Here is a 16,900-nt window from a genome sequence, read left to right as displayed (position 1 = left end):
TGGTCTCCAACTGGATATTGAGCCGTTGACCTTTGCGGCACCTCTTTGCGTGCAGCCATCCAGCCAGTTCTTTATCCAGAGTGCTCCATCCATCAAATTGATGTCTTTCCAATTTAGAGACAAGGATGCTGTATGGGACAGTGTTGAATGCTTTGCACAAGTCCAGGTAGATGATGTCAGCTGCTCTGCCGCTGTCCATCAGTCCTGTAGCCCCATCATAGAAGGCCACCCACTTGGTCAGGCAGGACTTCCCCTTAGTGAAAGCATGCTGGCTGTCACCAACCACCTCGTTGTTTTTCATGTGCCTTAGTTTGCTTTACAGGAGAATCTTCTCCAAGATTTTGCCAGGCACAGAGGTGAGACTGACTGGTCTGTAGTTCCCCGGGTCTTCCACCTTCCCCTTCTTGAAAACGGGGGTTATATTGCCCTTCTTCCAGTCATCAGGAACTTCACCTGACTGCCACGATTTGAAAAAATAGGATGGACAGTGGCTTAGCAGCTTCATTCGCCAGCTCCTTCAGGACCCACGGGTGGATTTCATCAGGTCCCATGGACTTGTGCACGTTCAGGTTCTTAAGATGGTCTCGAACCTGATCCTCTCCTACAGTGGGCCTAAGGTCTTCATTCTCACAGTCCCTGCATTTGCCTTCCAAGACTTGGGTGTTAGTTCATTATAAATAGTTTTTCTGTCAATCTTCGACATCTAATAGCTTTCAGCAGCTTCTTTAAATACAGTGTTGGTATATTGATGAGTCTTCTTTTATTACTCTTCTCCCCCATGAATGGATTAATAGTATGGTTACCCACCTGAAACCACCTATCCTGGTATCTGTTAGAGGTATATTTGATCCGAAGAAGACTATAAGATCTGCTTCAGAATAAGGTTATTGTCATGCTTGCTGAATGAAGTGAAAACTGGCATTTAGCAAGATAGTGTAGACCATATGTAAGTGTTTAAATGATTGGGACAAAGAACATTTAAATAGGTCTGTATAAAGCAAACCTTCTTCGAGAACTTTTCTGCTTCTCAGTGTTGTATGTTGGCCAGTTTTTGCCAGTGTGCAAAGACAGAGTAACCTTTTCATGTGAGGGAAAACGGTCCTCCTTCCAAACTAACTAAATGACCATAAAATACAGAGCTAAGCTTGAATTTTCTGGGGTTTTATGATGAACTTTAGACATGGTAACAGCACTGCGTGTCTGAGACAAGTAGTATCTGAGAAGGATATTTTGAGTGATCAGCGGTGCTTCTGAATTTCAAAGGGATTACATAGGATGTATCACCATTTCTAAGGACTTGACTGCTAATAGCAATCTGCAGATAATGCTACCAAGTCTTCTCTCAAAAAATGGAAGCCGCTGTAATTACATTGCCAGACAAAATTTATGTTAGATCATTTGAATATTTGGCTTTTACTGGATGTGATTAATACCTATGTTTGTAAAAATACTAGCTGGCAAACTGTTGTCTGTTGACGTTGCTTCATCAGTGGCCAAACACACATTGGTTATTTAGGAAGAAAGTGTTTCATATACAGTAGCAGCACTGGTGATTGATTTTCACAGTCTTCAGAAAATAAAACAAAACCAAAACCACATTTTCTCACCATCATCCCTTCCATTTTCTTCCAGGCCTGCTAGAGACACAGCTGAGCAGACATGATCAGATGCTGAGTGTTCATGATATCCGGCTGGCTGACATGGATCTCCGATTCCAAGTTTTAGAAACTGCCAGTTACAACGGAGTATTAATTTGGAAAATTCGAGATTATAAACGTCGGAAGCAAGAGGCAGTCATGGGGAAGACCCTGTCCTTGTACAGCCAACCCTTTTATACTGGATACTTTGGCTACAAGATGTGTGCCAGAGTTTACCTTAATGGAGATGGCATGGGAAAGGGGACGCACCTGTCGCTGTTTTTTGTCATAATGCGTGGAGAATATGATGCGTTGCTTCCTTGGCCATTTAAACAGAAAGTGACTCTCATGCTGATGGATCAGGGACCGTCTCGACGTCACTTAGGAGATGCTTTCAAGCCAGATCCAAACAGCAGCAGTTTCAAGAAGCCAACTGGAGAAATGAACATTGCATCCGGCTGCCCAGTCTTTGTGGCTCAAACTGTTCTAGAGAATGGAACGTATATTAAAGATGATACTATTTTTATTAAAGTCATAGTGGATACATCGGATCTACCAGACCCCTGACATATGATGGGGGAGGCAGATTAAACAGAAGACAACTCCGTTTGGGGGTTTTATATCAGTTTGTCTTCAATCAGAGGTCCTAAAGCTCACAGAACCACCTTGTGGAACAGATGGAAGAGTTTGAAGGCATAACTGCATAGGGTCCAATTGCGAAAGTAGCAACACATTAAGAAATCATACCATGGTATATTTTTTAATAGAACTAGCAACACTTAAGCTCTGAAGAATCACTTATCCCTCATGAGGATAATGATTATGGTCAGAGAGGATTTTGGTTTTTTAACTTATTAATGATCTAGTCAATTGGAGGTGAAAAGACATATACAGTATGTGCTGAATAAATTACTGACTTTTATTTCTTTAAGCTAGAATACAAAAAACAAAAATTTCACACGTGGGCTAGCTGGAAATTGTCAGCATGTTAAAAGAAGAAATGAAGTAATGTTGCAGTTATGATATTATTTGAAAAACTGAGGTGCAATCTTGTCTGAAATATAGTATATTGTCTTTTTAAGGCCTCATCTGGTCTCTGTTTTAATAATTACTTTGTCAGAAGATCTTGGAAAAGTATCCATGTCTTCTCAAAAGTATCTGAATCAAAATCATATTTTTATTTAAAGTTCTATTGTTACAGAAAACATTTTATTTTGAAACTGTTGATAGACTGATATTTCTTGGAAGAAAAATAGAAGATATCAAACACTGGTTATCACTTGTGATAGGAAAAAAAACTTCAATTCTGTTATTTCTCTTTAGAAATGTAAACCTACAATATATGTCGTAGTTAATGACACTATTTCAAAATTAAGGAAAACTCACTCATGGATGCTGTGCATCATTATCAGATTTATAATTGTTTTCACCCTAAAATAGGGCATTTGTTGAACTTTGGAGTTCTAAACGGAATCCTGTACATTTTTTAAAGTTCTGCCCCATGCTTTCCAATCAAGCTATATATGTTGCACATTATGCTGTCAGCAGTATATAGTATTTTCAGTATTGGGGAGGAGGATTAGTGCTGAAAAAAGCCTGTATGTTTGTTCTGTACTAGCAGCCATTGCTTCTTTAAGGACAAATCAGCAATGTCTTAATACAGTGATGGTGGCTTGCATGCGTATATGTGCCTTAGATGTGCTGTGCTGCTTATAAATCATAGCTTTTTATTCAGATTAATTCTGATATATAAAATGGTAGTTTAATTGGACGTCAGGCATAATGTTTAGCCGTGTCTTCAGAGCTCTTAGGTACCTTGTGATGTACAAAATAGAAGCCAAAGCCCATTTCTTTGGCTTCTGGAGCTTCTGTGACTTGGCCATGGTGGAGTCCGTCTTATTCAGGTGCCAAAACGTTATGCTCAGTGCTCCTATGGAGCTTGGACTAGACAGTCTCCATGGCCCCTGTGAAGTCAGGCGACATTTTTCCTCTAATGCCTGTGGTTGTAAGGTGGCATTACTTGAAACGGACCCATCTAAGAACTCTGTGGGGCTGTGAATATATATGCTCATGACAGCTTTTCATAGCAGACAAGCATCCTAACAGGGAATGCATGGGCTTCTTTCTTAAAACAGCCTGAACTGTAGTAGAAAGCATTTGCTAGCCCTGAAACATGCTGATTGCAACCTGCTGTGTTCATCTGCTTCTATTTAATAGCCTGTGACAAGCAAGTCTAGAGACATAGCCTGACTGTGGTGCTCTTTAAAATCCAAGAACTGCTTTAGCAGAGCAGACTTGCACCATTGTGGTTTTAGCCTATGAGGACTTAAAAGAAAACGTCGCATCTCAGCCTTTAAAGTCAGGATGTGTCAGTTTTCTGCTTTTTGAGGCATAGTCACAATTTTTGCAGTTGAATTCATGCCTTTGTATTTCAGCTTGTCTTTGCCGTTGTCTTTTTTGGCTGTGCCTTCACACACAGTGCCTGCAAGAAGTATTTATGAATATACAATGCATGCTAAGTGGTCTTCATGGGTTTTCCAGGCACCTGCTAGAATACTGCCTGCTGCTGTCTGTCGCAACCGGCAGCAGCAACTTGTCTTCCTTTTCTTGCCTTCCATTGTCCAGGTACTGTACTCCCTTTATGGTACATTGCTGTCAACAGGTGCAAGCTCAAATATGGAGGCGTGTGCTAGCATTTAATTTCTAGCACAGAAGGAGGATGTTCTGCACAAGAGATAAATATCTATAGATATACCCGCATCTATATCTCTAGATATGATTGTATGGCACTTGCAGTTTTATGCAGGCTGCATAAGCAAACCCATCACTTATGCTTTAGGGCGAAGGTTCGTCCAACTTGTGTCATTTTAATAATTGTGAATGTAGGCAGCTGAGCTTTTGTGTTTGTGCATCACAGAATTTTACTGAAAACAGGATTCCCAAGTGGAAATGTCCAAAGGACTCTCCTCCCATTGCTAATGCATGTCTTGTAAACTTAAATGAAACCGTTTGGCCATCTCAAAACAGTTTATATCCTGTTTCAATCTGGGACTTGGAGGAGATTTCTAGAACAAGCAGGGCCAGCATATTCTGCAGATTTGTGACTACAGTTTCCAACTCCTGTGACAGAATTGCGCTTCTAAATCCAGGCTCTTTAAAAGAGGAGGAAAAAAGTGTTTCCAGCCTTTGTGATTGAAAGAGGACTTCGAAACATACGAAAAGTGTAAACTGTTAGGGAAGTCTTCCTGAGTCTGCACACAGCCTAAACTAGTAGCTTTAAGAGATCTGAATATCTCCTCTTAGTTGGGATATTGACTCAGAAACTTCATAGAGAAGTTTAAATATGAACACTGCTAACTATATTAATGCCGATCACTGTAGCAGAAACATCAGTCACTGTTGTATTTCACAGATCTCTATGCTGCTTTCCACATCTCCCAAGTGCCAAAAGCACCAGCTGCCAGAATCTTCAGCTTCACTTGGGCAGCTTTTATAATGCAGTAATGTGCTATCGATATAAAAATATTTTTGCATATGTGCTTTTTATCACAGTTAATAAAATGGAGGCCTACTGCACTTATTTTTTAAAACTACATGAAGCTGCCAGAGAATTTCCAGTTTGCCAGCCCTGCGTACTGTGAAATCCAGGATCTTGCTACACAAATGTAGACACCGCCTGCTGTGGAATACCTGAAGCCTTGACTGTAACACTCCTTTCTCCGCAGAACTCACGGGCCATCTCTGTAGAGTTCTTACTGTGTACATAGAAATCGGTTTCCTTTGCTTTCCAGCAAGGAGTATGTAGCATTTTGTGAAAACAAGGCCACAAAAAGATACCTGGTGCTTTACTCAATACTTCAAATTATTTAACTTTTCCTCTCATCATTGAAATGCCCTTTGTCTTTTTCTTTCTGTATGTTCCTGACTGAGAGATCCAAAGTTTTCTAGGGACTGTCTGTTCAAAGTGATTCATGGGGCCACAGTCTGCCCCCACATGTACTCTTGAATCCCAGCTAACTCCTGTGGTGTGTGTTATTGCAAGGGGGTCCCAGAGTATTTGCATTACTTTGAACAGAGTTTCTTCAACAGAACCTTTTTATCCTCTGCTTAGTAATTCTTAGCAATGCACAACTGAAATCTCTTGCTGGTATTGTTTCTTAACGATGACACTCTGAGTTACATACAAGCCTCTTCCGTTTCCAGCTTTCTCTAGGGAGATTCCAGTGTGTGACAATCTGGATGTTGCCCTTGTTTTACGCTCTCCAGCACAGGATGAGTGCATATGTTACCTAGAAAGTCTTGAATTCTAAACAGGATGAAACTATTTGGGTGTTTAAAGACCAACCTGCAATTATGATGCATGACCATGTCTGCATTACTTCTCTAATCTAATTAAAGGGGTCTTGTTTCAGTTACTATCTACATGGTACACCTTCAGCTGCTGACTTAAAATATGCAATGTTGATTTCAGCCTTGTACTGTAAATGTTCTTCACAAAGAGAATGTGCAATAGGAAAATGGGATGATTGGTGGCATAATTTTGACAGAAAAATGTGGTAACATGCTAGCTTTCTTATGAAATACGGTTTATTTCCTTTCCTGTGGGTTTTTCCTACTTGGAAAAGGAACATTGAAGATATGTGCCTGATTCTGTGCCTGGTGAATTTCTCAAATGCAAAGGTAATAGAGATTTGTGTTAGTTGTAATTTAAATGTTGAACCCACGGATGTTAGGTTGTGACTGTATCGCTCATGTTTCTCAGTGTGCCACAATTACGGCTTGTTGAGATGGAGTTTAAAAGCTACCACCTATTTGTATCTGTATTCCATCATGTGGGATAGGCATTTCACCAACAATGCAGGGTTTCTGTTTTCTTTCATTTTTAAAACACTGGTGCTGCTTAGTCTAAGACAGAGAAGTGTGTAGAAAGTGACAAGAAAAGTTGCCTGCACCACATGAGAGTGAAAAATGTGACTGCAGAATTGATGCCTTGATATGATTTAACTATGCAAATATACAAATAGGTGAAGGGGGAAAATTCTTGGGTTGCATACCTAATCTCTTAGGTTTTGCTCTGTAGATTACTCGTATATGTGTAGGTACATACATAATACACATAGACATGCATGCACATATATATGCAAATTCTTTTCTTTGTGTAGAAGTGATGAAACAAAACCCTTTCCTCCACATTATACTTGATTGATTGGTGCAAATATAACTTGCTGCTGCTAAGGGAGGATCTTGGCTAAGGGCAAACTTTGGATTTGCATCTTCCAGGTTTGAAGACCTGTATAATAGCAAACAAAGAGTTTGTTTAACCTTTCTGAAGACCTTGGAATGTAATCTAGGGCACATGTCCTTCCTCATACTCCTCTAATTTGGAGCTTCCTGTATCTTAAACAAACGTAGCGATGGGCAACTTGTTAACTGCAAATTCTTTCCTTTAATTTGGGAACAAAAGATAATAAAAAGCAGCTGGACCTCTTCCTGGAATTGCTATCCTGTTCAGTCAATACCTCTATATTCTGGTTGACCTAGAAATCATAGCTACTGCAATAAAAACAATTGGTTTGGGAACTGAGTCTGAGAATTGGTTTTAGTGCTCTGTACAGCATAGGAAGCACTTTGCATTTGCAAAGATGTTCTTCTTATAGCAAATGCTGTTTGTCTTTTCTGGAAAAAGGAAATCAAGGATTAGTTGTGAAGTGACATGCCCAGAGTCACAAAAGGAATTTCCTGGAGCCGGGACTGAATGAGAGGTTCCACTTCCCTAGTGTTAGCTTCCAATCACTAGGTTTTACTCTTCTAATACATTTGTCCCATAAAGGAACTGAAAAACAAGTTTACATACCTTAAAGACCCACATCAGGACAGAAAGGGCTAGAATTAAACATACAAGCTGTCATGATTTGGGGTTGTACGTGTATGGTAGCCCAGACGTTGCTCACTACTTGGCGGTGCTTTGCACAGCTTGCAGAGTGGAAGGCCAGCACAATGTGTCAATAGCAGCAAATGTCCTGCTTTATTTGTTTAGAATTACCTAACAAAGTAAGTCTCATTTGATGCTCCTCTTAAAATGGTGTTGTCCTTCAGTTAAAGTGAAGTGGGTTCATCTTTGTTCTACCAGCCAGTAGTGTGACTGACCATTTCGTTCTTGTGGAGCTTTCTCCTTTTTTCTTTAAACCAAAAAAACCGGAGGGCTTAATTCTTTCCTGCCTCTTAATCCAGGCCTTTGCTGAGAAGCACCAGATAGGAAGTTGTGGAAAACTTTGGACTGCTGATTCAGGGACATCCTCTTAAGATTTAGAAGAGTAGAGATATACAACATGTAAGAAATCTGACTATTCCTATTTCTCTTCTAATTTATGGTCAAGACTGCAGCTTGTGTCTTCCATTTCATGATCTTAGTGTAGATACTAGGCTGTGTTTGTTTAGTTTTTTCTCTCCAAGTTAGGATTAGTTCCTTAGGGTTCAAATAAGTTCTAAATTTCACAGAGAAGCACCTGAACCAAAATCCTGGATCCAAAAATCCCAGACTTGATGTGAAATTCAAATCTGGATCCCAACTCTGTGGCTTACTAACCTACCCATTTAGGGAAGGATTTGTTGTCTCTATGTGGTGTTCGTGTTTTTTGGTCCTTTGGAACTAAGCTTTTAATTTGGTTGCCAGTTCTGCAAGGACTTTTTAACTTCTTAGCAATGCCGGTGTTCACACGCTCCATTGCTGGCAGTGCGATGCGTAGTGATAAAATTTGACTCTGTCTAAGGGTTACTGAGATAAACCAGCATTATCATTCGTAAAGGTCATTTTCTTGCATAGTGTTCTGAGCTTTGGATTTGAATATAGCTCACGTCGGAAAGGACACATCTTCCAACTATGACCTGCATCACTGGCAGAGAGTTGTATAATCTGTACTTGTGGAATGGGAAGGTACAAGCTTCCATTGTTGCTGATGCATCATGTGATCCACCTTTGTTTTCCTTATAGCTGTTGTTTGGTTCATTTTTTTTTTCTTTTTTATTTTATAGAAAAAAAGAAACAAACAGGGGAAGTTCAGGATTTTTTCTACAAGGTATAAAACTCCAATGATTTATTGGTGACTAGAGAGCTGTGAAAAATACTCCATTAGGAGATGATGGGCTGAAGGTAGGTCCATTTCTCTTAGACAAGTAGGATAACCTTTAAAATGCATGGAACAACGTAATAATTGGTAAAACTAAAGTTGACATTAGTTTCCAAGAAATTCTGTAAGAACTATCTATAAAAAAACCATCAGTGACTGAGAATAATGTACAAATTAATGTGTTTGAAACTTGTGTATCCATTTCTTTAATCTCATACTCTTCAGTGAACGGTACACTTGTGTTCAGTTTTATGATCAAAAACAAAGACCAAAGAAGGCCAGCCTCATTTGATTGTGTATATTCTGCCTGTCTTAATTATCAATAGCTGTAAGGATACAGTGCAAGTGATCTGGTAACCAGTGGGTTTTGTCCTTTTCTTTTTTGGGGAAAAACAACTTTAAAATGTATAATTTATTGCTCAGCAATAACCATGTTGTTAAAATAATAATTATAAAAAAAAAAGGAATTAGCAACATGTCTTAATTTCCCAATAGCATTATTATATGTTGTATTTCAGTTTCTTGTATATTGTGTTTTTGTATTTATTTGTGTTTGGAGGTCTTGCGATGTCTTTTTTGTGTTTAAATGCTAATAAACAAGGACAGTGTGTAAGAGTGTAGAATGCCAAACTCTGAAATGCTAAACTGTGTTATTAAAGGAAAAATAAATCTAAGTAGGAAATCGTATTTTTTAAAAAAACGTGGTGTGTTGAATTTGAATGACTGCTGTTGACTGGCAAATGGGCAGGGTGCAGCCTTCCTCCTCTCTGAACTTGCTGTACGTTGGCTGTTTAGTGCTTTATGCTTAGGTACCTGATAGACCTTTATTGTGGCATTTCCCTTCCTCCTCACAGCAAACTTGCTATAACTTTTATCAGAGTCCTATTTTCCGTGTGATAACTCCGCTAGAATAAACTGGGTGATGGTGTTCATCCTAACATCAGTGTCAAGAGTCCTTGTGCAGTTAGAGTAGAAATAATTGAAACGGCTTTTCATGCATTTGTGGTGCACCGCTTCCTCAAAGAGGTGTGGGAAAGGAGGGGCAGGACGTGGCCTGAATGTCTGGAAATGTGGATTTATTTATTTTTTTTTCTTCTCCAGTGGCATTAGTGACTCTTTTATCAGCTCAGAAATGTGTTTCAGGTGTGTGTTTGAAATGGTGGAGCACAGTGCAGTCTGTGAAAGCAGCATGCTGTTTTGAAATGAGTGCAGTAGTAGTATTTTTACCATGATTTGGATTCAGCCTTGTAATGAAAACCCTGATCCCCAGGGCTGGTGTATGAAGCATGTCACTCCTACCAAGCCCTACGTTGATCTCTTTCTTCTGTTTCTTCTTCCCTCCCACCGCTTTCTTACTGAAATTACTATTTCCTCTTTCACGTCACAGCAGGGGTAATACTGGGTTTAGCAATGTGGGAATGTCCTGCCTGTGCTCAGAGGCAAAACCAGAGAGTCTTGGCAAAGCCACAGCCCTGCTGCTGGCACCCAAATCTGAGTACGACCTGGGCAGCCGACACTGGCGTTTGCAGCAGGTAGTCTAGAAGTGCTGGGTGGCCAACTGCCTTTTCCTTGATAAAATGGGGAGGCCAGAGAAACAGCAGATGCAGGAAGACTGGTGTGGTGAGAGGGAAGAGTGGCTGTGAAAAGCCGTCCTCGCCATTTGCAGGATGTGCTGAGGTGGATGTTCTCTTCCACTGCTGAGAGCAGTCCCTGGTAAGTGACTCTGGATGCTCTGGCATGCCCTGCCCTGCTCATCACACTTTCCACTCATCTCCCACATCCAGCACTCGAGTCTGTGCCTAAAGCTCTTCACACCTCACTGTGTGCAGTGTGAAGAGATGGTGAACTTCCTTGTTTCCTTAATGAAGTGGATTATCTTCAAGTAGAGCCCTTCTAAGAAAGAGCTGCCTTTGCTCTGCCCTGAGCTTCTCCTCCTGCCAAATTTTTTTGCTTGGTGCTGCTCAGACGTGATACTTGTGTCACTACAGTGCAGCAGGGTAGGGGGAGAGGAAACAAATTGTTTTAAAGGTGAAAGCAAACACCGATTCTCTCCTCCCTGCTCCTCCTTCCCCCCAGCAGTGAATCATAATTGACATGATAGATGATGTTGCTCCTGGCAAGAATGAGTCTTTATACAAGGTTTCTTCTTCGTGACAGGTCACAGGAGGTGAATAGCAGCTTTGTAGCACATTTTCTCCCGGCGGGCGATACAGTACTTAGGGTGATGGGAACATAGTAGCAGGGGAGAACCGGTGAGGAGCTATCCTGGTCTACAGAGGGTGCTGTGCAGATATTGTACGCTGTACTTTACCCAAGCCCAGGACTGCTGCTGGGGTTCTCTCTTTATTTCTTAGGAAGTTTTCCAGTGTTTCAAGCCTTGGGTTTGCTTGCTGTCCAGTAAGGAGAAGCATTTTCAAAACCTTTGACTTATTGGCCCTGCAGATGGACCTATCTCCTGCTGTCTGGGATAGCCTGCTTCCATGTGACCAGGTCCTGGAATTGTTTGAGTAAGGGGGAAATATCCAGTGGTCAAAAAAGTGATGAAAGATGTGATTTCCCCCATCCTCCCCCAAAGCCGGTGTTCCATGAGTCAGCTGTGTGTTTCCTTCCCGCATGCCTGGGTTGAGCCCTGGAGGCTGTCAGCACCCAGTACTGTGTTCAGCTGCTTCTTGTTTGGCCAAAAAAGGTGACAGTTTGAGTACCTTTCCCTGCCCCCCATGGCAAACATGGCACCTGGGGAGGGTGAGCGCTGGCAGTGGTGAATGTTGGTCCCTGATGTGTGCTCTAGTGTGTCCCTCTGGCTCCCAAGAATAGGGAATGGCCCAAGCCTGGAGCTGACTTCCAGGCTTGGCAAGGCTGGCAAACACAGAAGAGACCCTGGGGACTGACTTCCACCCTGCAGGCTGCAAATTGGTTTAAGGAATGATTGGCTGCAGCCTGCGGTACCTGTTGCAGCTGGTGGAAGTGTGTTTTGACAGCATCGCTGTGCTGATTAGAGGCAGGAGTTGTTTGCAGACATTGCTATGGACACTCGGTGGCTGCTTTGTGCCAGTACAGAAGCTCCCACAGAGGAGATTATTTGGATCAGTCCTGGCTGGTAGAAATGGCATCTGTCTTGGCATACCCTGTGCCATCAGCCAGCAGGAACGCAGACCAGGCATGAGCCTTTCCCCAGCCATTGCCCCTTTAACAGGGGTCCTGGGGGTAGATAGTGTGGCTGGTAAGTGGCCTTCAGTCCTCTAAGAATAGAAAGAGATCCTACCCAAGCACAGGGGCTGGAGGAGGTGGGCTGGTGAACGTGTCAAGCAAGCTGTGGGTTCAGGATGTGAGAAGCAGGCCTGGTTGCTCAGGTCCCCACATCTACACAGATGGAGCTGTCAAGCATCAGCTGTGTGCTGTTCTCCCCCGCTGTGGTGGTGATGTGCTCACTCTCCCCAGGGGCACTGTGGGCAGCCAGCCCCAGGGGAGCAGGCTGGGGAGTAGGGTGAGCCGGCAGCAAGGAGTAGAATGTGCTGACCTCCATGTTAGGGCAGCTGCTTTGTTTCTGGGGACCGATTTCTGCTTCCTTTCATCTTTGTTCCTCTCTCCTTGTAACTGCCTGATCCAAATCCTGCTCCCATGCACATTCCATTGTGCCTGTCTGGTGCTAGGCAGAGCAGCATCTTGGGGCGGTAGCAGCAACAAAAGCTATGTCAGAGAGGAGCATGCTCTGGCCCCAGGGAGAGACCCACAGCAAGGGCTGGGTTATTCTGTCCCCTCGCTCGCAGCAGTAACAGTGCAGTGAACAGTTATCCGCAGTAACGCAGGTTTTGCTGGCATTGCTGTAGTTGCCCTGCTCTGTCCTACCCTAATGCTAGAGCAGGGGGAGTAGGGACTGTCCATCCACCGGCAGGATTTCACATGCTCTTTGACGAACATAGGGCAGATCGGGTATTTTAGACCTCTGCCTGCTTGCCAGGTTGAACCATGGCTCGCTTAAACAAGTACCAGCTTTAGTGGGACTGGAGCCGCAGAGCAGCTGAAATGAGCAGCACTGAAAAACAGTGGCTATGTGGTACAGAAAGTGAAAAGTGTGGATCCCCCCGGAAACACCAGGTTTGAGGGGCCGTGGCACTGCTCTGTGTACAGAGTCCCACGAACAGTTTCTCCCCTCCTCCTGCATGCCCTGGCTGTGCTGTGGGGTGCTGAGGCTGTGAAAAAGCTTGCACACTGCAGTCCTTTCTCCAAGCTGCTAGTACTGAGTATCCACCACTTATATTTTTCCTGCTCTATTAAAATACAGGACATTTCATTGCAGCCAGCATTCACCCCGAGAGTCCCCTGGGAAAGATCTGTGAGTGGTAATGACAGTGTGGGAGCCTTTCACCTCCAGGACATCTCTCAGCATCCAGCTCCCTGCGCAGAAAGCGCTGCCTGTGATTTGGCTGATGCCCAGGCTGTGAAGCTGCTGCTCAGGAGCTTTTTCTCTTGGCAGTTCATGGGTCACCCTTGTGACACCTCTAGCAACAGAGCTCCAGGCAGGGACACCTCCATGTTCATTCACAGGGCACAGTGCGTCACCTCAGGCCGCGCAGGAGTCCTGCTGCTCTTCTCACTCCTGTGCTTGCAACGGAGGTGGGAAACGGCACCAAGTGGGTTAAGGTTTTGAGATAAATTGACTCTCCTCCAATCTGCCCAGGTGGAAGCTGGAAAGCGGTGGGAGCATGATGGGTGGGGTGGGGTTGGCCTGTTTCCCCTCCTGTGCTCCTGAATCCTTGCTGATGTCAGGTCAGAGCTCCTCATGGCTTGTGACCCCCCCACTGATGTCCCTTCCAAACACTTCTCCAGTCTCCTGTAAAGAGAGACTGGAGAATTTGCATTTGCAAATCTGCTCTCACCCTGCTTGTACCTATGTCTACTGAAGGGTCCCTTCCAGAGGGATGCTGAGCCCCCCAGCTCTCCCCATGGTGTGGGCCTCTGCTGCCATCCCCATGCTATCCCCTTCCCAGGATGTCCATGCTCTCCTGTCCTTTCCTGCTCCTAACACACCCTCCTAAAGACATGGGCCTGGACCTGTACCCAGCACCCCTCCATGCTGTGCCAGAAGACGGGGATGGTGGAGTCCGTCCTCCTCCTGCTGCAGATGTGTGCACAGGTGCTGCCACTGACTGCTCCTTTTGGCCCCTGGCAGCCTTAACAACAGCAGTGTGGGGCTGTGTGCCCAGTAACGAGCACATCAGCTGGGGCCAGAGTACAATCATGAGTCGGCACTGGAAGCTGCTCTCTTCCAAGAGAGCTAATTGAAAATACACTGAGACCATTATTAGTAATTACAAGGTAGCTGGTGTTCTGCAGGGAGCGTGGCGCGGAGCGTGCACACAGTGTGTTCATCCTTGCCACCCTTCAGCAGGGCACAGGTGGGTGGAGGGAGTGTGGATGATGAGGTCTCATGAGCAGCAGGGGTACCATGGCTCTCGCCTCCCTGCCTCGTTCCCCAGCAGCAATTCCCATGGATGCCAAGGAAGTGGGGAGCGTGGGAAAGGAGCTGAAAGCAAAGCAGCTTCTGGAGCTGAGCAAGGCTCTGGTCTGTGGTGGGGAAAACCAGCCTCCTGTACTGCCTTACTCCCTTCTCCCTGCAGCCTCCTCTGTGCTGAGCCATCACGTGCCCAGGGTCCAAGGTCCAGGAGGGCAGGGGCTGGGGAGGTGAGGGCTGGCAGCCTGCTGCAGAATGAGGCGCCTGTTCTTCTTCCTCGGTGTCCTGCAGCTCCTTGGTGAGTATGCCCAGGGCCTGACCACCTTGGTGAGCAGGGGTGACTGCTGAGCAACTTCTCCATGTTGGGTGTGCTTTTGGCAGTCCTGGTTTGGAGCAGAGCTGAGGTGCTGTCACTTCAGGCATACCTGTAATGCAAACAGGAAGAGGTACTTCCAACCAACAGAAAGAATGCAAGGGAATGAGGCTGGGGTTACCGAATTGTGCCCGCTGCACCTCCACAGCTCAGGTTTTCCTGCTCTGATTTAAGCCAGCAGCTCTGCTCTGCAGGACACGCTCTCTGTTGAATATGCATGTTGCTTTGATGTTCAAGGACTGCGCTTCTCTGGAGACAAGGCTGATTAAATAGCACAATGACATTTCCAAGTCTGTGGAGGACTGGAAATGTGGAGGACTGGAAATATGGAGGAATGCATCAGTGCATCTGCATGGGGGAAAAGGCTTTGCAGTGGGAGATTAACCTCCATGGCTCCTGAGCCCCTGGAGGAGGCTGGAGGAGATGGTGATGCTGCCAGGCCGGGGTGGCACGAGATAGCTTGACACAACACCTTGAGGCTGTGGGAACGGGAGGCATATGTGCAGTGGGTCTGGCTGAGCCTTTCTGCTGGAGCTTAAACCTCTGAATTCCCTGGCTTCCCAGGATGGGAGGGATTCAGGTCAAGCAATAGGGACAGAACAACTTGCAGTTACTATCTGGGGTCTTTTTCGTTTCTTAAGCTCTTTTCGACTCTAAGCCAGCAAAGTGTTTGTGCCCTCAACGCTGCAGGCGGCTGTGTTGATCCTGTTCTTATCACTCTCACAGCATTTTTCCCTCTCAGTGGGTTTTAAAGTGGATAGGCAGGGTAGGGAGGTGTTTGCTCTGCCTGAGGGCTCATCCAGGCAGCTGAGGGAGCCCTTCTGCACCTTGCACCCGCGCTCCAGCCTCTGTTCTTACGTTAGGACTTTCATTCTGGTCAAAAATGCATGTTTCCTTTTGCTGGGATGTGGCTACCTACAGCAAATGGTCCCAGTGGAGCCCCTGGCAGAGTCAGGCAGGGCAGATTAGTCCCCAAGGCGATCATTGTGTATGTGGGTTGCACAAAGCAGCCTCTGCAGAGCCTGATTAGTGCAACGGGCCGCATCCCTCCCCATCATTTCAGCTAGCAGGGCCCAGGCTTCTGCAGTGCCACCCCTCCATCAGCTGCAGTCAAGCAGTTCCCCCTCCCTTGCTTGTGCCCCCTCCTGCCATGCTCTCCAGTGACCTCCAGCACCCAAGTCTGACTCCACTCCCTGGTTCTCTGCATCACTGGCTTTTAAGTATCTGTAGTTTTGTGGGGGGTTCTCCTAAAGAAAAGATGATCCATGTTAGGAGCAAAGGTTTTTTGTTTTTGGTTTTGTTTTGTTTGTTTTCTTTCCTCTTTCCTGTCTCATAACTCACTTGCCCAAAGCCATTTAATTCAGGCTGCTAGAGATTCATCTTCAGCTGGAAGTGCATCTTCAGGCTGGGCATTGTCAGGCTGGGAAGCATGTGACTCTGTTGTGCTCGTGCAAACAGAGCAGGTCAGGGTGAAAACCCACCTCTGCTATGTCCTGTCCCGAGCCAGCAGGCTTGTCTCTGCAGGGACCCATGGGCAGGATCACTGCTGTCTCAGCAAGCCTCATGGGGAAGACCTCTATTTCCCAACCTGCCACTGCTTCAGCTTGCTGGTCACCATTGAATCCCCCTGATCCATTTCCAAACACATAAACCCCGCCCATATTTCGTGCTACACATCCCATAGCAAACGGTCTCCTCTTCACCCTGTCCTCATGGTCCTGCTGGCTCTGCATGCCCACTCTGTTGTTTCTTGAAACACCAAGGTCAAGGTGTCTCTGCACATTTGGTTAGTCTGAGTGGCAACAAACCCACTGCAGTGAATGCTTAAGTACCAGCTGTATGTTATTCTTGCCCATTGCCTGTAGGACCTTCGTCTTCTCTCTGCATGCCAAGCGTTTGTCCCTTAGTCTTCTTCCTATCTGGGTAGGTGAAAATCATCACCCAGCCAAAGAAATCCCCTGTGCAGATGAGGGCTGTGACTGCTCAGGTGGGAACACACAGGAGCTGCTCTTGGGTGGGAAATCCCTAAATCTGGCCCCAAAAGACCAAGCCATCCCATAGCACACTGGAGGGGGCACCCAGTGCCTCCTGCAGACTGGGTTACACTGGTTTCCCTGCTTCTCCCAGCTGCTGTCACCGCCGTGTACAAGCAGTGGATCCCTAACACCAATTTTGAAACTGCCTCCAACTGGGATAAAGGCAGAGTCCCGTGTGCCAGCGATGTGGTTCGTTTTGAGAAGAACAAGGTAATGGATTATTTTATTTTTATTTCATTTTATCTTATGTTAATTTTAATTTTTAATATTATTTT

General features: G+C 44.9%; 1 protein-coding gene across 1 annotated transcript; it reads left to right on the top strand.

The window, feature by feature from the left end:
• Window positions 1-1,632: 1,632 nt before the first annotated feature.
• Window positions 1,633-2,718, top strand: LOC104402672 (TNF receptor-associated factor 3; the record flags this gene model as incomplete). The annotated part of the gene is made up of 1 exon (XM_010010614.1): window positions 1,633-2,718. A coding segment is annotated over one exon (572 nt), but the record flags the coding sequence as incomplete, so codon positions are not given.
• Between the last annotated feature and the right edge of the window lie 14,182 nt (window positions 2,719-16,900).

This window comes from Nestor notabilis, unplaced genomic scaffold, assembly GCF_000696875.1.
Source record: "Nestor notabilis isolate BGI_N333 unplaced genomic scaffold, ASM69687v1 Scaffold36742, whole genome shotgun sequence".
Lineage (NCBI taxonomy): Eukaryota > Metazoa > Chordata > Aves > Psittaciformes > Psittacidae > Nestor > Nestor notabilis.
The sequence above is the reverse complement of the archived record's forward strand: the minus strand, read 5'-3'. Positions and strand labels throughout refer to the sequence as shown.